This window comes from Cetorhinus maximus, chromosome 11 (genome assembly GCF_964194155.1).
Source record: "Cetorhinus maximus chromosome 11, sCetMax3.hap1.1, whole genome shotgun sequence".
NCBI classification, from domain to species: Eukaryota; Metazoa; Chordata; class Chondrichthyes; order Lamniformes; family Cetorhinidae; genus Cetorhinus; species Cetorhinus maximus.
In genome coordinates this window covers 94,745,907-94,768,154 of record NC_135889.1, presented here as the reverse complement: position 1 = coordinate 94,768,154, position 22,248 = coordinate 94,745,907, and the positions used below count along the sequence as shown (strand labels likewise).

General features: G+C 40.6%; 1 protein-coding gene across 9 annotated transcripts in view; it reads right to left on the bottom strand.

The window, feature by feature from the left end:
• Positions 1 to 22,248, bottom strand: part of spopla (speckle type BTB/POZ protein like a) — a 237,044-nt gene that overhangs the window by 79,004 nt on the left and 135,792 nt on the right. For 4 of the 9 annotated variants that reach the window (XM_078552485.1, XM_078552482.1, XM_078552484.1 and 1 more), the window contains exons 3-4: positions 7,252 to 7,482; positions 5,973 to 6,085 (exon numbers count right to left, since the gene is read on the bottom strand). The exons of 2 other annotated variants lie outside the window; for them this stretch is intronic. In XM_078552485.1, coding sequence (XP_078408611.1) covers positions 5,973 to 6,057 — 85 coding nt within the window. In that variant the 5' untranslated portion in view covers positions 6,058 to 6,085; positions 7,252 to 7,482. Of the gene's footprint in view, positions 1 to 802; positions 948 to 5,972; positions 6,086 to 7,251; positions 7,483 to 22,248 lie in introns of those variants that run through there. 3 more of the 9 variants (XM_078552486.1, XM_078552490.1, XM_078552489.1) reach the window with 3 other exon arrangements.

The window sequence follows — 22,248 nt, the reverse complement described above, 5'->3', positions numbered from 1 at the left end:
ACACTGGAAATATTTCATACGAAGTTTCATCAATGTTTTATGAAGTGCCATGAGTAGTTAATTGCCTCTTTTGGGCAATTACTTAATCTATTTGCAGATTTTAAAATATTCTTTTCCTAGATGATTGCTGTTTTACAAGGTGACCATGCCTTTAACATCTGGTTACCTATGCTATGCAAAAGAAACTTGCTCCATCTTATTCAACAGTACATCTTCTATTATGTAATAATTGAATTTGCCATACGCTTTTCAATAGTAAATAATTGCCATTCAAGAAATTACTATACATTAGTTAAAGCTGACCACTCACTCACTCGCTCACTTTCCCAGGACCGCTTCATCCAATTCAGAGTCGTGGGGAGTCAGTGCCTAATCTGACAGGCAATGGGCGTTAGGCGTTATACACCAAGGACAGGACACGAGTCCATCATAGGGCACACACTCTCACACCGTAGCTAATCCAATCCACCTAACCAGCACAGTATTCTATAACTTCATGTTGACCATGATTTTGATTTACCTAATTGGTGTCAAATGAATAGGTCTTTAATCCACAAGCTAATGTCCTGACCCTTTCTAATAATCAGAACATTAGCAATTTTCCAGTCTTCTGATATCAGCACAAAGTCCAACATGTTGTGAAAAATATCAGAAACAGCTCCCCTTAAAGTAGCTTTTAATAGCAATAACATCAAATGGAGATGTACCGTGGATCATAAGTGAGAACTGATAGTGTGCAATCTCATTTTCAAATCATAGTAATGACTCCCAAATGTTGAAAGACAATTGCATAAATATGTACCATCTATTACAGTAAAATCTCGTTGAGTCAAATCTCAGGGGATACACCCACAAACTTTTGCTAAGCGGAGCTTCGTGACAGGTGAGGAGGCCCCGTTTTCACATGAATGCATCTCTATGTAACCTGATATGTCCACAAATGCAATCTATGTCAAAAAAACAACAAATTTAAATGCCAAATGAAAACACAGTAAAGCTGTAAACATGTGAAGTATTTATTCAGCTTGTTCATACCTTACAATGGCCTGACCTTGTAAAAGGCCAGAGCTTTGCATTGAAAAATGTCAGGAGTTCACTCTGGAAAACCTCAAATCTTTTTCTGCTTAGCATGCCTCGCCTTGAATCGGGTCCAGCTGCCCGTCGCTGCAGGTGAACTCTATGCGGCCCAGCTTCTTTGTCAGGGCAACTATCCTTCCTTGCAAGGTTGGACCAGAGATGGGAGCGTTTTCTGCTTGGGCTGCCTTGAAGCACGTTAGCAGATCTTCTTCAACATCAGGATAGGCAACCCTTCTCGTCCTCTTCCTTGCTGAAGTGAATATCTACTTGTCAAACTGTTCAAAGATGTTCGCCTTGTATTTGATAATGGTGGACAAGCTCGATGGTGGAGTCTCCCATCCTTTGTGATGTCCATTTTCCACTTCAAATCACGGTATTCCAACTTGTTGTATCAAATTCACCTTCTTTCCCATCGACAATACTTTTAACTTTCTCACAGGTTTAGCCATACTTGCAAGCTTCGCATGTCCTTTCACAGAGATATCTCGATGTCAAATGATGACTTGCACAGCGCTTCAAGATTTTGCACTCTTGTGTAGTCCATCTCTCCTCTGGTTCGTCAGCGCGGTCACATGACAAGCTTAGGCAAGTTTGGTTAATCCAGAGTTACCAGTGTAGAATTTCGGCCTGTCACGGACATTGTTTTATGGCATTTGCTATTCTGCTGTCGGGAATGGTTGATGACTTCGACATAATCAGAATTTCATCTCATCGGAGTTTGAATAATCGTGATTCCACTGCATATACATATTAACTGATTAAGTTACCAGCACTGTTATGTCTACTGTCAACAGTGACCGTACACAATATAGTTTGCACTATGCACAACTTTATTTTTTTATTTTCCCCTGTATAATTTGGGGTTGAAAAATTGGAAATCCAAGGGTTCATTTTGAGTTCTTGATATATCTTCAAAGGCTTTGATAAGAAAAATACACCCATGGAGACAAAAAGCTGCATTAATATACCCCAGATCTGACCACTTCCCACCCCTTTGAATAGCATACTTCTATCAAGCTTAAACTCTCCCGATCCTTGGATTATTTGTGCTATGTGCAAATAAACTGCAAGATTTAAAAAAAAAATATTTGAGATCAAATAAACAAGCCAAATTATGTCATTTTGAAGTGCATGCTCAACAAACCTCCCTTTTCAGGGTAATAGCTCACAAATAGATTTTTTTTTAAATCTGAAGATTATGTTTGCCTGTCTCTCACCAAATATGCTAAATGAGAGACCCTCCTGCGCATAATACACAATAAAATGTCAAATCACTTGACTGCAGGTGTGAATGTTCAGTCTCATCCTGCTGAGTGCATACACATGAAAAATAATGATCAGTCATTTTTTTTCATGGAATTATTCATGGGATGTGGGCTTCAATGGTGAAGCCAGCATTGTTCATCTCGAACTGCCCTTGAGAAGCTGGTATTGAGTTGCTATTTTGAACTGGTGCAGCCAAGTAGTGACGGTTCTCCTACATTGCTGATGGGGAGTTCCAGGATTTTGGCCCAGTAACGATGATGGAGCAGTGATAGATTTGCAAGTCAGGATGGTGTGAGACTTGGAGAGAAACTTGCAAGTGGTGGTGTTCCCAAGCTTTTGGTGACCTTTGGGAGGTGCTGTCGAAGCAGCCTTGGAGAGTTATGGCAAAGCATCTTGTAGATTGTACATACAGTAGCCATGGTGCAGGGAATGAATGTTTAAATGGCGGATCGGGTGCAAATTAAGCAAACAGGCCATTTTGACCTGCATGGTGTTGAGCTTCTTGTTGTTGGAGCAGCACTCATCTAGGCAAGATGACATTATTCCATAATGCCCCTGACTTGTGCCTTGTAGATTGTGGAATGGCTCTGGGGAGTCAGGGGGCGAGTCACTTGCAACAGAATACCCAGCATCTGATCTGTTCGTACGTAGCCAAGTATTTACATGACTAGTACAGTTAAGTTTTAGGTCAATGGTGACCCCCAGGATGTTGATGGAGGGGGATTCAGCAATGGTAATGCCATTGAACGTCAAAGGGAGATAATTAGATTCTTTCTTGTTGGAGACAGCCATTGCCTGGTACTTGTATGGCATGTATGTCAATTGCCACTTAACAGCCCAAGCTAGAATGTTGCCCAGGTCTTAGATGTCTGCAGCCAAGGACTGCTTCAGTATCTGAGTTCGCAACTGGAACTGAAAATTATGCAATCATCCCCACTTTTGACCTTATGGTGGAGGGAAGGTCACTGATGAATCAGCTGAAAATGGTTGCACTGAGGAGCACCTGCAACAATGTCCTGGGCCTGAGATCATTGGCCTCAAACAATCATAACCATCTTCCTTTGTGCTATTTCATTCCAACCAGTGGACAGTTTTCTACAATTCCCATTTAGTTCAATTTTACTAGGGGTACACGGTCAAATTCTACTTTAACGTCAAGCACACTCACTCTCACCTCGTCTCAGAATTCAGCCCTTCTGTCCATGAGGTCTGGAGCCAAGTAGTCTTGGTGGAACCTAAACTGAGCATCAGTGAGCAGGTTATTGGTAAATAAGTGCCACTTGAATGCACTGGCAATGACAACTTCCACGACTTTGCTGATGATGGAGAGTAGTCCGGTTTGACTGGATTGGATTTCTCCTGCTTTTTGTGGACCAGACGTACCTGGGCAATTTTCCACATTGCCAGATAGATGTCAATGTAATGCAACAGCTTGGCTAGAGGTGCAACTAGTTTTGGAGCTGGATGTTGTCAAGGTTCATTGCCTTTGCTGTATCCAGTGTGTTCAGTTGCCTTTTGATATGGTCACAAGGCTATGCCCCTTATTTTTAAAAATGATTTTTCAACTTTCAACTGTCTAGAAATTTTGCAATTTGAAATAAGACAGATTTTAAAATGCAAGGTCACCATCCAGGGTGAAGGTGAAAAACAAATATCACCCTCAGGAGAGGGCAAAGAAAGAGACATTTCCTATAATTAAGAGGCCCACCGAAACTCTTCACTGTCTAAGAAAGAGACATTAAAAATGCAAAGTGCTGGATATTGAAACAATGGCTGCCACAAACAGGCCCACTCAAAACCCCTTGGAAATACACAATGGGTGAAGTATTTCAGGATAAGGCTGCAGCCACCACACAGAGATTTCGAGAAAGTTTTCAGCAGAGGAAATGGGCTGAAAGCTGGGCTCTTTCTCTTTTGTAACAAAAGTACCACCCAGCTCGGAAGCTAACTCTACCAGAAATATACCAGCGAATAGAGATCTCATAATATTTGCAACATCACCTACATCTGACCACATCCATGAAACCAACTAATCCAAATCAGCCACATTTAAAAATCTATGCCTCAAGGAAAATCAAAGGACACTTAACCATATATTCTTTTAACAGAGTCCATCTGCTAACCAATCAGCATTCTCTTCTCAAGTATAAATTGTTGTTTTCTCCTTAAATTGGTACTCTTGCCAAGTGTCCTGATGAGTGCAAGACGAAAAACTTTCCCATCTCTTTCTTCAGAAATACACAAAACATTTTTTATTGGACTCTAAGTTCCCTCATTTCTGATGTATGTGTATGTGTGTGTGTGTGTGTGATATCACTTTTTTTTCCCCCTCTGGTTCAGTGGTTAATAAAATTTGCTCTCTGACTCAAGAAAACCCGCTTTGATTAGCTCCTTATTGCTCACTCCATAAATAGTTAAATACATTAGGATCCAGAAAAGGCATATCCTCGTTAAAAAGAGACTTAAGCCTTTGTTGTAACCAACCAAGCAGGTTGAAGAGAGAGGAGCCAATTCACCCCTTCCCCTCTGGTCATAACAAGATCATGTAGGGTGAATCAAATTACTTAAAGACTGGTATCTGTGATCGTGACGGCCTCAGGAGGCGGCCAAGATGGTTCACCCACACTCTGCTGAAGATGCGGGTGCTTCAGCCTTCTTTTACACTAATAAGTGAGCTGGGCTACAACATTATTGAGAACAGAAATGTTCTAAGAGTCTCCTCCTCCTGTAAGTTGTTCCAGTGTCCACCACATTTGTGACTAGATATGGTGGGACTGCAGAGCTTTAATCTGATCTGTTGGTTGTGGGATTACTCAGCTCTATCTATAGCATGCTGTTTCCACTGTTCAACATACATTTAGAATTTAGACCTACGAGATAGCTGCACCAGTTTGGCGCCACATTTTTAGGTACATCTGGTGCTGCTCCTGGTCATGCTGTTCTATGCTCTTTATTGAAACAGAGTTGATTCCCTTGATGGTAATGGTAGAGCGAGGGATATGCTGGGTCACAAGGATTGGTGAATACATTTCCCTCATGTCAATTAACACCACCTGCCAGAAGCTCAGTCTATGTTCTTCAGGACTCAGCCAGCTTGGTCAGTAGTGGTGCTACCAAGCCACTTTTGTTGATGATGTGCTACACACAGTACTTTTGCCAACTGATGTTCAAAATGGAGGAGTCTTGATTTATCATCCGAGGGAGGACGATAGTTGGTAATTAGGAGATTTCCTTGTCCATGGCTCATTCTGCTTCTAAAGTAGTAAATATTTTACATCAATTTCGCACCAAACTCTGAAGGGGAAATCCTCAAAGTTGAAAATTCACCGGCCAATGCATCCTACATTACTGAGAGAATTATGAGTCAAAATTGCAGAGGTTTTGGCCATAATCTTCCAATCCTCCTTGGAATAGGGTAGTGTCAGAGACTGAAGGATTGCAAATGCTACAAATATTTTTTAAAAAGGGAACGGATAAAACTTTCAACTACAGACCAGTCAGCCTAATGTCAGTGGTGAAGAAACCAAGGCACAATAACCTAGGACAAAATTAGGAGCTAATTGGGCAAGTATGGGCTAATAAATTAAAGTCAATGAGGTTTTGTTAAAAGCAAATCATGTTTGACTAACCTGATTGAGTTCTTTGATGAAGCAATGGAGAGGGTTGATGAGCGTAGTGTGGTGGATGTTGTGTATATGGACTTTCAAAAGGCATTTGACAAGGTGCCACAAAATAAACTTGCCTGCAAAATTAAAGTCCACATGGTTAAAGGGACAGTGACAGCATGGATACAAAATTAGTTAAGAGACTGAAAGCTGAAAGTAGTGGTGAACAGTTTTTTTCCTGAGTAGTAGGAGGGTATACAAAGTTTCCCCAGGAGTTGGTATCAGGACCACAAATATTTTCATGTATATTAATGGCTTGGACTTGGGTGTACAAGGCATAATTTCAAAGATGATATGAAACTCTAATGCAGTAAAACTAGAAGGGTAATAACACATATCAGGGGATTGGTGAAATGGCCAGAAAGAAGGCAGGTGAAAGTTAGTGTAGTTGAATGTGAATTGATAGACTTTGGTACGAATAGTGGGCATGTGAAATAAATTATATGATGTTAAGGAGGTACAGGAACAGAGATCAGGGATGCGTGCACACATCTTTGAAGGTGGCAGAGCAGGTTGAGATGGTTGTTAAAGAGTATATGAGATCCTTGGCTTTATTAACAGAGGAATGGGGTACAAAAGCAAGGGAGTTATGCTAAAGCTTTATAAAAACACTGGTTAGGCCTCAGTTGAAGTATTGTTTATTTCTGGGCACCACACTTCGAAAGGATATCGACGTCTTGGAGGAAGTGTAGAAGAGATTCACTGGAATGGTACCAGGGATGAAGAACTTGAGAAAATTGGATAAATAATTGAGGGGAAACATTTAGAGGGCTATGGAGAAAGAGCAAAAGAGCAAGATTAATTGAACAGCTCTGCCAAAGAACCAGCACAGACATGATGGAGTGAATGGATCCTTCAGTGCTGTATTCTTTCTAGGGTTCAACTTTGCAGAATTACAAAGGCTAAATATCTGCGTTTAGCTCCTTTAAAGTGTTTCAGCCCAAGATGATGACCAGAGGGGGGCGGAGTGGCTGGTGATGGTACGGGAAAGTAAGTGTAAATGAGTAAAAGCATTATTGAAACATTTACGTTGTCTTTCCATCTCTGCTGATATATTCTAAAAAATGCTTTTACTTATCACTTGTCTAGATGGCTGTAACAGTCACAACATTCAAAAGTTACATTCAAGACACAGCGGTTAGCTTGACTGGCCCCTGTCTACTGAGCTTGATATCCACCCCCTGCAACATGGCGCACTCGAATGTGGTATCTATGATCGGCAGGATATACTGTAATAACTCACCAAGGTTACTCCAATAAGAATCTTCCTCCCTTCAACTTCTCCAGCTGAGAAGGGCATGAGGAATAATGTTGTGGAAAATTCATTAAGACACACATCAACTTGACTAGGGCATGTATTGCCAGCCCTTCACTGTTGGTCAGAATTCCTTGCTGCTGCAATTCCAAAAAGCCCAGGGATGAGTAATAAATGCCAATGTTGCCCACTTCGCGAGAATAAATAGAAACAAACATTCTAAAGAGGAAGATAAAAGTAGTTTGATATAAAAGGATGTAACGCAGATTGGAAAAATAGGAAAACAACAGAATCACACCCTGAAGCTTAAATGTCTGTTCAATTAAGCAAATGGATTTAATATGTACTACAGGATGCACAGCATAAGACTCACTCATCTAGGAAGCAAGAACCATTGCAAAAGAACTTTAAAATAATGAATAGAAAGATTAACGCAAGTGAGGACCATAGTATAGAACCTGTCCGAAAACAATTAGAGGGTAGTTTGAATTTGGGTCCCCAAATGATAAATTTGAGCCTAAATGCACAGTATTCCTGTCTAAATTTTACATTGTTCCTAATATTTTTAGGAAAGTGGTCTATATTTAATGGTAAACCCTCCCTTCCATCTAAAGGCAGTGAAAGACATCCTTTTAAGGCCAACATGACAAGTACATGGAAGCGGGAGCACAGAATCAACTCTTCTATAATATTGACGAAAGACTGAAGAGTATTAATTTACTTTTACAATATGGACGAAGAGAAGACAAGTTGGTTGATTACAGGTCAGAGTCATTCTCCAATTGATCTAACTGCTCTCAGTTTACCAGTACAATTATGATGCATGTGATTGTTCATTAAATAAAATTTCCACAGAGACAGTAAGGATTCCTTAATGCAATGTGGAAAAGCCTTAATTTCAGAATAGTCAGATTTTATAAGTGCTGTTGTGGAAAAATATATGGCAATATTTCAATCCTCTACCAATATTTGTCCATTTTTTTTTTTGCATCATCTAATCAATGATTACTACATATTTATCTTGCGACTATACAAAACAAAGTTAGTCAGCATCTTTTCAAAGTGCCATCCAGGTGGAAGGTTATCAACCTGAAAAGTTAACTGTTTTTCTCTCCACAAATGCTGCTTGGCCTGTTGAGAATTTCCAGCATTTTCTGTTTTTATCTCAGGTTTCCAGCATCTGCAGTATTTGCTTCTATATTTTTCCAAGTACACAGAATTGTTTTCTTGCAAGTTTGATACAACACAGAAACAGAAAAAGATTTGCCATTTAACATCTGTTACAGGTATTTAAATATATGCCCTTCCAGCAAAGTATGGTACGCAGGGCACACTTTATACAGTAAATGAGCATTATGCAATGCTCAATTTTCAAGTTTCAAAATCCTACCTGCAGATTTCCTAAATAAGTAGGCCTACAGTTATTTGTGTGCACTGTGAACTAGGCTATGAAATTAACTATATGGACTTCAGCCTGAAGCAGGCTGTCTTTGTAGTATGACATTGAAGAGATCCATTGTAAAAAAAATTTAAAACATTGTTGGCCCTTCCTAGTCATTAAGGCTATAAACTTTACAATTATTTTTATACTTTTATGCCTATATTGACCAAATAGAACACCACCAAACTTTAATACTCGTAAAAACTGACAGCTGGAAAAAAAGGTACCAAAGCAGAGTAGGTAGGTGGAATCTTCTGCAATAAAATTCAACACAAAAATACTGTTTATGAAAAAAAGGTAAATGTTTAATGGTAAGTTTTTACACAATACTCTTTTCACTATTTCCTACACTATACTTAAAATTTAAAGTGCAAGTATATTTATCAAAAATACCACATTATCCCAAACATTACAAAATGAAATGAGTACACACTCTCTTTCAGTCTTTCACTACTTTTCTGGTTTTCACTTAAATAAAATAGGTTGGGAACAGATATTCAGACAACTTCTTCTATGTACAGTCCCAAAGGCAACGTGAACACAGTCTCAGCTCAGGCCATTGAAGAGAAAATTCAACATAAAACCAAATTCTCATGAAACTAAGCATTCCAGCAGAAAAACAGAGAGCTGATAGAGGAGTTGATCTATCTGTTATTAGATTAAGGAATATGTATTTAAGATTAGGTGCCAGTTCAGCAGATAAATTTAACATTTAATAATCAAATATTTTTCCAAATACCATATATACTCATGTAAAAGTATAATTTTTTGAGACCAATTTTCAAGACCAAAAGTCATGGGGCTGACTTTTACACAAGTTACATTTGAGGGGTTGACATGCGTGCTTGATTTGGGCCCAAGTGAAATCCAAAAAAGATCAAGGCAATGGAATAAAGTAAAAACCAACACTACTAAAGAGTTCATATCAATTACCCAACATTTATCAATAATCACAAGGTTTGTCATTCATAATCTGATCACTTTCACACAAGGTATATGAAAAATTACAGAATTTTAGGCCAAAAATTATGGGATCAGCTTTTACAAGATCAACTTTTACACAAGTATATTTTGAATCTAAAGATTTTACTGTAATTATACAGTAACAACATTTTACTGTGTTGGCTACATTTAAACCACTTCACTGGAGGACTGCTTCTCTATAAGATACTAGAGAACTCACTAGAACACACTAAAGCCTTCTGGATGGAATGTTAAGTATTTTTAAAATTCATTCACAGGATGTGGGCACCTCTTGCATTTATTGCCCATCCCTGAGTGCCCTTCTGAACTGCTGCAGTCCATGTAGTGTAGGTAAACCCACAGTGCTGATAAGTAGGGAGTTCCAGGATTTTGACTCAGTAACAAGGAAGGAACAGCGATATATTGCCAAGTCAGGGTGGTGTGTGCTTTGGAGAGGAACTTTCGGGTGATCATGTCCTCACACACCTGCTGCCCTTGTCCTTTTAGGTGGTAGAGATCACTGGTTTGGAACATGTTGTTGAAGAAGCCTTGGCTAGTAGTGACAGTGCATCTTCTAGATGGTACACATAGCAGCCATTGGGTGCTGATAGTGGAGGAAATGAATCGTTAAGGTTGGGGGGGGGGGGGGGGTGGATGGGATTTCAATCAAGACTGGATAGCATCAAGCTTTTTGGAGTGTTGTTGGAGCTGCACTCATCCAGAAAAAGAAGAGCATTCCATCACACTCCTCACTTGTGATGATACAAAAACTTTGGGGAAATCAGGAAATGAATCACTCACCATAGAATACCCAGCCTCTGACCTGCTTTATAGCCACAGTATTTATGGAGCTAGTCTAGTTAAGTTTCTGGTCAATGGTGACCTCCCTGGATGTTGACAGTGGGGTGTTCAGCAATGGTGATGGCATAGAATGTCAAGGAGAGGTGGTTAGATTCTCTCTTGTTAAAAGATGGTCATTGCCTGTCACTTATATGACATGAATGTATCTTAACAGTTATTAGCCCAAGCCTGAATGTGTTCCAGGCTTGCTGCATATGCACACAGACTCCTTCAGTGTCTGAGGAGTTGCAAATGGAACTGAAAACTGTGCAGTCACCAGCGAACATCCCCATTTCTGACCTTATGTTAGAGAGAAGGTAATTGATGAAGCAGCTGAAGACAGTTGGGTCCTGAAGGACTCCTGCAGCACTAGCTGGATAGATAACATGACTATTTAATGGAGGCCTTGAAATAAATTTTATAATATGTACAGGGGGGAAAAAAACATTTAATTCAGAGTCACCAAGTAAAATATCCCAATGCTGAGGCTTTACCACCATTTTATCTAAAAAACCTAAAGACCAGTTGATACAACAGCATTGGCTCTGGATTCAACACACAGATAGAGATATCGTACACAGGTCAGAAGAAAGGAATAACAGTTCATGAGAAATATTCTTGGTCACAGTTGCATGCTAATAGACCCATTAGGTCACACCTGTCACATTGCTGGTTTTTATGAAATTTCTTTCTCTCACACCACCCAAATTAGAGGTATACAGGCATAACATCACTAGTAAAGCAAACATGCACACAGAAATCCAGTACATGGATAGTTGTTCTGGTGTTGTAACGTAGAAAGGGCAAGTTCAGAATCCAGTGATTGCAGATCCAGATTCTCACCACAATGGGTCATGTATTGAGGTTTCTTCTCCAAGTTGATAAAAGTGATATACAACAAGAAATATTCATACCTCACTCACTTCATGGCAAAGAGGAGGTTTGAGGCATTCCAAACTCAATTCACATGCCTGTTTACTGTTTAATAAATCGGATTAGTAGATTATAGCCTATGGTATAATGTCTACCAGATGGTTTATTTTTCCATTAAGTTCAGGAATGCACATGACAATGGAATCAACCAGCAAGTCAATGCGTAGAACGTGAAAACAGAAAGTGCTAGAAAAACTCAGCAGGTCTGGCAGCATCCGTGGAGGGAGAAACAGAATTGACCTTTCAAATCCAATATGACTTCTTTGGAACTGAAGAGAGGTAGAAAAACATATAACATTTCCTCGACTCCTGAGCTTGCTACATTTACTTAGAAATTGAATAAATGAATGCCATCATCATTTCAAACATTTAAAAAGAGTTAACAAGCACTGACAATACTATCAATTCTGGTAGAATCATAATTAATACAAAGCTTCATGGGCTTGATTCTTCTGCTCTGCAAGCAGCACCACTATTTTGAAAACAAACAATAAAATAAGCAATAATAGTTGAGAACTGGCATATTTCTTCAAATACAGCTGGATAACTGCCCGTCTTTTGACTACGTCACTTGTACAGATAGTTCAGCATGTATACTCATTCTTCAGCACTGTAAATAACATTGGGCTGTTATTACTTAATTACGACATATGATGCAGTCAGCAAACCCAGATTCTGCCATCCATCGCACATTCCTAATGGCTGCAGTTTTGGCATCCGTCTATCTCAGGGGACAATGGACTGCGGTCAGGATGTATACCACTTCTGTATTAAACATTGTTTGTTGTGGTTAAAGAGGGCGATTTGTGAGTGCCAGTCCCTTCCGCAGCTGGCTCGAAGCATTGGCTCAAAGTCGCCTGATGTCTTGCCTTCAGGCAGGCTCTGTTTTCTACCATCTGGTCAGTTCTTTTGTTCTCTGCTTTTTCCTTGCCTCCAGGCACTCTGGTCAGGAGCAAGGACTTCCCATGCATCAACTCTGATCCTGGTCAACTTGAAGTCTTGATTACAGATGCCCTTGTATCACACATGCAGGCGACCTGTTGGTGTCGTGCCAAAAGCAAGCTCGCCTTGGGCAGTCTTAGGGGATGCATGACCTGGCCAACAGAACTGTCGCGGACTCAAGAGGGCAAACATGCTGGGGATCCCTCCACGCAGGTGCACTGTGATGTTTGTGTTTAATGTGTATGCTTTTTTTGAAAAAGATATTTTAGTTAAAAAGAAGCGCTATAAAAATAACTTGCTAGTAGAGTGTGCTAAGTCCCAGATGTATTGCCCTCTTGTGTAGAATAAGAAATAAAGGAACCTTCTGTTTTTTTTTACACAGGAAGCTGGGACTCAGAAGCAAATAGTTGTGTGTGTGTGTATATCCTTAATTGTTAAGTGACAAAATACTTCAAATAGCAAAGAGGATGGGATCATCATTATTAGGGGCTTTTAATCCAACTACTATGGACTTTGTAGTTTATGTCGAGCAAATGGAACATTTTTTCATTGCAAATGAGATTGAAGAGGAAAAGCAGGCCTCAGTGTTTCTTACAGTCATCAGAATGAAAACTTTCACTTTACTGAGAAATCTCATTGTTCCTGACAAGGCAGCAGATAAAAACTTTAAAGAGCTTGTCGACGTTTGAAAAAGCACTTCCGATCCCAGACCAGCAATTATTGCCGACAGATTCAAGTTTCACTGAAGAGAACAGCATCAGAGTGAGTCAGTTTCCCAGTTCCTGGCTGAGTTGAGAAAATTAGCGGAATGCTGACTTTAAAGGTTACCTGGAAGAAGTGTTGTGTGATTGCTTGGTTTGTGAACTAAGAAAGAATTCAGTGTAGATTGCTAGTGGAGCAAGAGTTGACACTGAAGAAAGCGTTTGAGATTCCGCAGAGCAAATAAATGGCAGCGAAACAAGCTGGAGCTTTGAAAGCGCATTCTAACAATGTCAAGTTAAAATAGTAAAGTCAGGGTATACTCGCTTCCAAACATGTTACCACTGTAATGGAATAGCGCATAATGCAGAAGCATGCATGTGGAAAATCACTGATTGTCGCTACTATGGAAAAAAGGACACATACAGTGTGCATGTAGATCAAAGGCTGATCACAGTAAAGCAGTACTGCCAAGAAAAGGGCATCACGAAGAGCACACAGACAAGTCGCACTTGAAAATAAGGCAGTTTGAAAAAAACACATTACTTGGAAACAAAATACAAAAGTAATGCGAGTCCAGGCGAGACAAAGTGAAACTAATAGCAACAATGCACAACAGCAATCGTATTGCGTTCAGTCTGATCTGAAACTAGATGAAGGACTAAAAGTTGGCATTGCCTTAAATGGTAAAATGGTTGAATAGAGGTTGACACAAGAGCATCTATTTCTATTGCTTCAGAGAAGACATGGGAGAAAATTTTAAGAAATGCCCATTGGAGAAAACACTCCTCCAGCGTAGCACCTACACCGGTGAGCCTGTGAATACACTTGAACAGTGGGAACCATTTAAAGAAACAATTCAAAATCTTCAACAAAAATACATTCCATTGAAAAACAAAAACTCAGCAAGACCGACTCATCTGTGACTCACTCAGGAAATTAAGGATAGTAATAGATTAAAAGACGAGGCTTATAATGTTGCAAGAACAGTAGAAAGTCTGAGGATTGGGAGTGTTTTAGAAACCAGCAGAGGAGCAAAAAGTTGAGATAAAGGGAAAAAAATAGAATATGGGAGAGTGAACTAGGCAGAAATGTAAAAACAGATTGTAAGAGCTTTTACAAGTATATAAAGAGGAACGGATTAGCTAAGTAAACATTGGCCCCTTAAAATCAGAGACATAGGAGCAGAAGTAGGCCATTCAGCCCATCGAGTCTGTTCCGCAATTCAATGAGATCATGGCTGATCTGATAATCCTCAGCTCCACTTTCCTGCCTTTTCCCCATAACCCTTGATACCCTTGCTGATTAAAAATGTCTATCTCAGCCTTAAATATACTTAATGACCTAGCCTCTACAGCCCTCTGCGGTAAAGAATTCCACAGATTGACTACCCTCAGAAGAAATTCCTCCTTATCTCCCTTTTAAATGGGCGCCCCCTTCCTCTGAGATTATGCTCTCTGGTCCTAGATTCTCCCACAAGGGGAAACAATATCTGAGCATTTACCCTGTCAAGCCCCCTAAGAATCTTATAGGTTTCAAGAAGGTCGCCTCTCATTCTTCTATACTCCTATGAGTACAAGCCCAACCTACTCAACCTCTCCTCATAAGAAAATCCCTCCATATCTGGGATCAACCTAGTGAACGAACCTTCTCTGGACTGCCTTCAATGCCAATTTATCTTTCCTTAGATAAGGGGACCAAAATTGTTCACAGTATTCTAAGGGTGGTCTAACTAATGCCTTGTATAGTTTTAGCAAGACTTCCCTATTTTTATGCTCCATTCCCTTTGAAATAAAGGCCAACATTCCATTTGCCTTCCCTATTACCTGTTGAACTTGTATGTTAGCTTTTTGGGATTCATGCTCAAGGACTTCCAAATCCCTGTGCTGCAGCCTTCTGCAGTCTTTCTCCATTTAAGTAATATTCAGCTCCTCTATTCTTCCTGCCAAATTGCATGACCTCAAATTTTCCCACATTATATTAAATCTGTCATGTTTTTGCCAACTCATTTAACCTTTCCATATCCCTCTGTAGACTCCTTGCATCATCCTCACCACTTGCCTTCCCACCTATTTTTGTGCCATCTGCAAACTTCACATTCCCTACAAACTTATACATTCACTTTCCTCATATGAGTCATTAATATATATTGTAAATAATTGAGGCCCCAGTACTGATCCCTGTGGCACTCCACCACTTACAAGTAGCCATCCCGAAAATGCCCCTCCTTATCCCAACTCTCTGTCTTCTATTAGTTAGCCAATCCTCTATCCATGCTAATACGCTACCTCTAAAACCATGGGCTCTTATCTTATTAAGTAGCCTTATGTGCGTAACCTTATCAAACGTCTTTTGGAAATCCAAATATATCACGTCTATTGGTTCTCCTTTATCTATCATGCTTGTTACCTCCTCAAAGAATTATAATAAATTTGTTTGGCATGATTTCCCCTTCATGAAGCCATGCTGACTCTGCTTGATTAATGATGTATTTCTAAATGCTCTGCTATTACATCCTTTATAATAGACTCCAACAATTTCCCCAATGACAGATGTTAAGCTATCTGGCCTACAGTTACCTATTTTTTGTCTCCCTCCCTTTTTGAATAAGGGCATTACATTGGCTGTTCTCCACTCCTTAGACTTTTCCAGATGCAACCCAGCAGGTCCGGGGGACTTATAGGCCTTTAGCCCCATTAGTTTCCCTCGTACTTTTTCTCTAGTGATAGCTATTGTATTTATTTCTTCCCCCACTTTTCCCCCTTGATTAGTATTTTTGGAATGCTATTAGTGTCTTCTACTATGAAGCAAAGTATTTATTCAACTCCTCTGCCATTTCCTGGTTCCCCATTATTTCCCCAGCCTCACTCTCTAAGGGGCCTATGTTCGCTTTGGCCTCTCTCTTCCTTTTTATATATTTAAAGAAGCTCTCACTGTCTGTTTTTATATTACTTGCTAGTTTACCCTCAAAGTTTATTTTCTCCCTCTATTTCTTTTTGGTCATCTCTATTGGTTTTTAAAACTTTCCCAATCCTCTGGTTTATCACTAATCTTTGCCACATTGTATGTTTTTTCTTTCAATTTGATACTGTCTTTAACTTCCTTGGTTAAACATGTTGGTTTATCCCCTTCCTTGAATCCTTCTTCCTCACTGGGATATATATCTTTGCTGAGAGTCATGAATTATTTTCTTAAATGTCTGCCATTGTTCATCAAGCATCTTTTCTGCCAAACTCCCTTCCCAGTCCATTCCAGCCAACTCTACCCTCATTCCATTGTAATTACCCTTATTTAAGTTTAGCACAGTTGTTTCCGACCCAAATTTCTCACTCTCAAACTGAATGCTAAATGTTATTATAAAATGGTCACTGTTTCTGAGGGGATCTTTTACTCTGAGATCATTTATTAAACCTGCCTCATTACACACTGCCAGATCCAAAACAGCCTGACCCCTGGTTGGATTCACAACATATTGTTCTAAGAAACTGCCCTGAATACACTCCATGAATTATTGTTCATGCTTACCTCTGCCAATTTGATTTTCCTAATCTAAATGAAGATTAAAGTCACCCATGATTAATGTACTGCCTTTTTTACATGCCCTCATTATTTCCTGATTTAGTCTCTGTCCTGCAGTTTAGCTACTGTCAGAGGGCCAATAGACAACTCCCACCAGTATCTTCTTCCCCTTGATATTTCTTACCTCCACCCATATGGATTCTACATCATCCGATCTAAGATCCTTTCTTGCTATCATGCTTATTCCATCTTATACTAACAAAGCTACCCCACCACCCTTTCCTTCTTGCCTGTCCTTTCGAAAAGTCACATAACCCTGAATATTTAGTTCCCAGCTTTGATCTCCTTGTAACCACGTCTCTGTAATGCTATAAGATCATACCTATTAATGTCCATTTGTGCCGTTAATTCATTCATTTTGTTCCAAATGCTACATGCATTTAAGTAAGGAGCCTTTTTACCATTTTTTCTCCTTTTGGCCCTACTTGCCGCTTTTTTTATGTTTGTTTCCCTTCCTGTCAAATTCTGGGTATCATTACCTAAATAGCTGCCTTTCAAGGCTGCCATGTCCTTTTGCTTTGTCAGCCTACATATCCCCTTTCCAAAGCTCTATTAAATTTAAAGCCCTCTCTATAGCCCTAGTTTTCAGCTCGCCGGGACACTGGTCCCAGCACAGTTCAAGTGAAGCCTGTCCCACCGGAACAACTCCCTTCTGCCCCACTGGTGCCAGTGCCCCATGAACTGAAACGCATTTCTCCCACACCACTCTCTGAGCCATGCATTTAACTCCTTGACTTTATTTACCCTATGCCAGTTTGCCTGTCGCTCAGGTAGCAATCGCAAGATTATTACCTTGTAAGTTCTGCTTTTTAATTTAGCTTGTAACTGTTCAAATGCTTTCAGCAGAGCCTCCTTTCTAGCCTTATCAATGTCATTGGTACCAACATGGATGATGACAACAGGATCCCTCTCCTTCCACTCCAAGTTCCCCTCCAGCCCTGAGATGTCCTTAACTCTGGCGCCAGGCAGGCAACATAGCCTTCGGGACTCACGCTTACGGCTGCCGGGAACAGTATCTATCCCCCTAATTATACTGTCCCCTACTACTACTGAGTTCCTATTTCCTCCCTCCACTTGAATGGCTTCCTGTACCAAGGTGCTGTGGTCAGTTCGCTCATCCTCCCTGCAGTCCCTGCTTTCATCTACACAGCTTGCAAGAACTTTGTAATTGTTGGACAGTTGCAGGGGCCAAGGCTCCTCGAAGGCTATTCCTTGGGTCCCCAAACCTGCTTCACCTGCAGTCATACCCTCCTGTCCCTGATCACAGACCAAATTTGAATTACATAATCTGAGGGGTGTGACCGCCTCCTGGAACAAAGTGTCCAGGTAACTTTCCCCCTCCGTGACGTGACGCAATGTCTGCAGCTCGGACTCCAACTTCTTAACTCGGATCCAAAGTTCCTTGAGCTGCAAACACTTGGAACCGATATGTTTGCTCTGGATAACCTTGGTGTCCAGCAGTTCCTGCATGCTGCAGCAGCAACACATCACCCATCCTGCCATCACTATCGTATTTTATTCAGTTTATTAATTACTCTAGTATCCCCACTCTTAACACTTTATTATAATTATTTTTATACACATCAGTATTGATTTTATACTTAACAAACTATCTTTAGAAAAAAGAGTAAAAAAGAGATCTGAACACAAACTATAGACCTTACTTTAAAGACTAGAAATACTTACCAATCTGCTGCTCTCTGCGTTCTTTTCCCCTTCGCACTCTTTAATGGTCTCACACTCTTCTCTCACTGTTAAAGGCCCCGCTCCTCTCGCACCCACCCCCTGTAAATGGCCACGCTGTTTCTCTCACTGTAAAGCTAGCAGATGCATTGAACAAATATTTTGTGTTTGTCTTCACAGTAGAAGACACAAGTTCTATGCCAGAAATAGATGGTAACCTAGGGGCCATAGAAAGCGAGGAAATTAAGAAAATCAATATTAGCAGAAAAAAGGTATTGGCGAAACTGGAGGGATTAAAACCTGACAAATCCCCAGGACTTGATGGCCTACACCCTTGAGTTCTAAAAGAGATAGCTGCAGAGAAAGTGGAAGTGCTAGCTATGATTTTCCAACATTCCTTAACTTGGGAAGGGTCCCATTAGATTGGAAGTTGGCAAATGTTACATCACTTTTCAAGAAAGGGAGAGAGAAAACAGTGAACTACAAGCCAGTTAGCCTAACATCAGTTTCTGGAAAAATGCTGGGATATATTAAGGAAGTCTTAACAATGTACTTAAAGGGAACCAGTAGATATATGTTACCAGGATTTCCAAAGGACATTCAATAAGGTGCCACACAAAAGGTTAATAGGCAAGATAAGGGCTTATGGAGTTGGTGGTAGTACTTCAGCATAGGTAGAAGATTGCTTTCTATCCGTTAACCAGAGAGTGAACATAAATGGAGCTTTTTCAAGTTGCCAGTCAGTGAATAGTGGAGAGCCGCAAGGATCAGTATGGGGGCCCCAGCTACTAACAATCTATATTAATGACTTGGATGAAGAGGCAGAGAATAATGCATCAAAGTTGCTGATAACACCAAGCTAGGTGGGAAGGTGAACTGTGTGGAGGACACAGGGAGGCTGCAAAGAGATATGGGGCAGATTTTTCAGTCAGCGTGCGGGAGCGGGCCCCGCCACGCCGACGCATAAAATGACGCGATGACATCGGGTTTGCATCTCGATATCATCGTGATGTTTCGTTCGGCGGGAGCGTGCCGGAGTCAGCCGCGCACCTGCAGATATTTAAACAGCCTATTAAGGCCATTAAGGAAGTAATTAATATAATTGTTAACGCTGCCCATCCAATCTTAGTTGGTGGGCAGGCGAAAAGGCCAAGCGGCCTTCACCTTTTTTAGGGAACCTCATCCATGAGCGGGATGAGGTTTCCTAAAGCTTTTACGAATTAAATAAAAAGAATTTCTGAAATATAAAAACCATGTCCCATTTCATGTGACACAGTCACATGAGATGGGACATGTTTAAATAAATTTTTTATCCATTTATTTCATAATTTCAATGGCGATTCAATCTCCCTGAGGCAGCTCCAGTTGTACAGGACTTTAATGAGACCACATTTGGAATAGTGAGAGAATTTTGGTCTCCACATTTAAGAAAGGATATACTTGCATTGGAGGTGGTACAGCAAAGGTTTACTAGATTGGTCCCTGGGATGAGGGGGCTGTCCTGTGATCAGAGGCTAAGTAAATTGTGCTTATATTCTCTGGAGTTTAGAAGAATGAGAAGCAATCTCATTGAAACCTACAAAATTCTGAGGGGGCTTGTTAGGGTAGACGCTGAGAGATTGCTTCCGCCAGCTGGGGAGTCTAAAACACAGGGGCAGAGTCTCAGAATAAGGGGCCAATCATTTTGGGCTGAGATGAGGAGAAATTACTTCACTCAAAGGGCTGTGAATCTTTGGAATTCTCTACCCCAGAGGGTTGTGGTGAAGGAGGGTGCTGAGAAGACAAGACTTACTCATGGAGCTTTGTATTTTGGGTTAGTTTGCTGTTGGTCTACACTCAACTGTTCAACTTTGACATGACACCTGTGGCATTGGCAACCCTGGAGCTGATTTCAGCATCAAGGGACAGGTTGCTGGTAATTGTTGATCCAAGTATGCGAAGCTGTCAAGGACCTCCAGAGTGCTAGTGGAAGGTGGAGTCTCTACATCCTGGCCTTTAATTTTGGTCTTCCTGACACTAATTGTTAGTCCAAACGCCTTGCAGGCCCAGGGGAACCAATCTACAAACTGTTTCAAATGAATTTCAGTATGGGATGCCAGGGCAGCATCATGAGGAAATAGCAAGTCTCAGACTAGGACACTTGGGTCTTGGCATACAGTCTCGCTCAGTTGAACAGCTTGCCATTGGCTTTGGCATGCAGGTAGGCACCTTCATCTGAGTCGCCAAGAGCATACAATAGCAGCATGGAGAAAAATATTCCATACAGGGCTGGCATCAGGACACAGCACTGCTTTACCCTACTGATGATCTTGAAAGCCTCCAATGATGTACAATTGCACTGACGAAACTATGCATGTTCTCGTGGAAAGAAGAAATGATACCCAGGAGGCCAGGCAGGAAACCTATTTTCCATAACAAAAACAGAATTACCTGGAAAAACTCAGCAGGTCTGGCAGCATCGGCGGAGAAGAAAAGACTTGACGTTTCGAGTCCTCATGACCCTTCAACAGAACTGAACCTATTTTCTATTTTCTGAACCTATTTTCCATAGCTGTTTAAAGAGTCTGCCTCTGCTGACAAGTTTGAAGGCATTGATGAGGTCTGTGAAGGCATGTAGAGTGGTCTGCTCTGTTTGTGGCACTTCTCTTATAACTGCCAAAGTGAGAAAATCATGTCCACTATCAATCTGCCAGCTCTTAAGCCACACTGAGTCTCAGGGTAGAAGTGATGCCAGGGTCTGCACTCTGGTCACAGCAATGCGAGCAAAGACCTTCCCCACAATACTTAGCAAGGAGCTGCCTCGATAATTGTTGCAGTCACTGCAATCCCCTTTGTTTTTGAACAAGGTGACTATTTTTGCATCAGGTATGCCTGGAGACTAAGATCTTTCCTTCCAGCAGAGAAAGCTTGAGGCACAAATCTTTCCTTCCTGCCAGAGATTGGCTGCTGTAAAGTCAATGATAAAATACACCTACAAATGCAACCTTTAACATGAGCAGAGCACTGCTGTCCACAAAACTAGTGTCTGTTAGCAAATAAAGAACGAGTGTTAACTTTCTTGCAAAGTTACGAGATGTCCTACAAAGTTCTAAACGTTTCTGACTGTCTAATGAGCTGACTGAATACTTTTATAAAACACTAGCGCCAGACTAATAAAACACCATCACCAGATTAGAGTTACACTGCAGCTAGTGCAAAAACAAACTGCTGCGAGACCACTTCATGGCAATTATTAATCATGGTTTGGTTTTATTACACTTGCGAAACAGATCAGGATCTGAATTCCTAGCTACATTGCTACTCTAATACTGATCTGTACTTGAAATCAATTTGAATCAATAGTCTCAGAATTACTGGATAAGGCATCATACATGTTTTTGCACAAGCTCTGCTTCAAAATATCTTGCATTCTTAATGCTCTATATCAAAATTGACTGCACTATTAATGCAGTGCAAAAGCTGGAAATAACAAGGAAATCATAGCCTAGCTCAATAAATAGCTGGATTTCAAACTGTATGCAGCTGAACGGCTGAACCCGAGGACCCAACACGGAAGATAACAATTTGTTTCCATTCCTAAAACATTACTAAAACATTTCTCCAACATACAACAGTAGGAAAAAAAAATCTAACTTCATCAGTCTGGGCTCAGTGCCAACCCACGTTCCATAAGTGAAAGGTCAACATTATAATACAAGATCTTTCTCATATTACAAGTTAGAACTCTCCATCTAATCTTAGAGCTCTCCATAACAGTTCACAACACTTAGACCATAAGACATAGGAGCAGAAATTAGGCCATTCGGCCCATCGAGTCTGCTCCACCATTCAAGTTTCTCAACCCCATTCTCCTGCCTTCTCCCGTAACCTTTGATCCCCTTACCAATCAAGAACCTATCTATCTC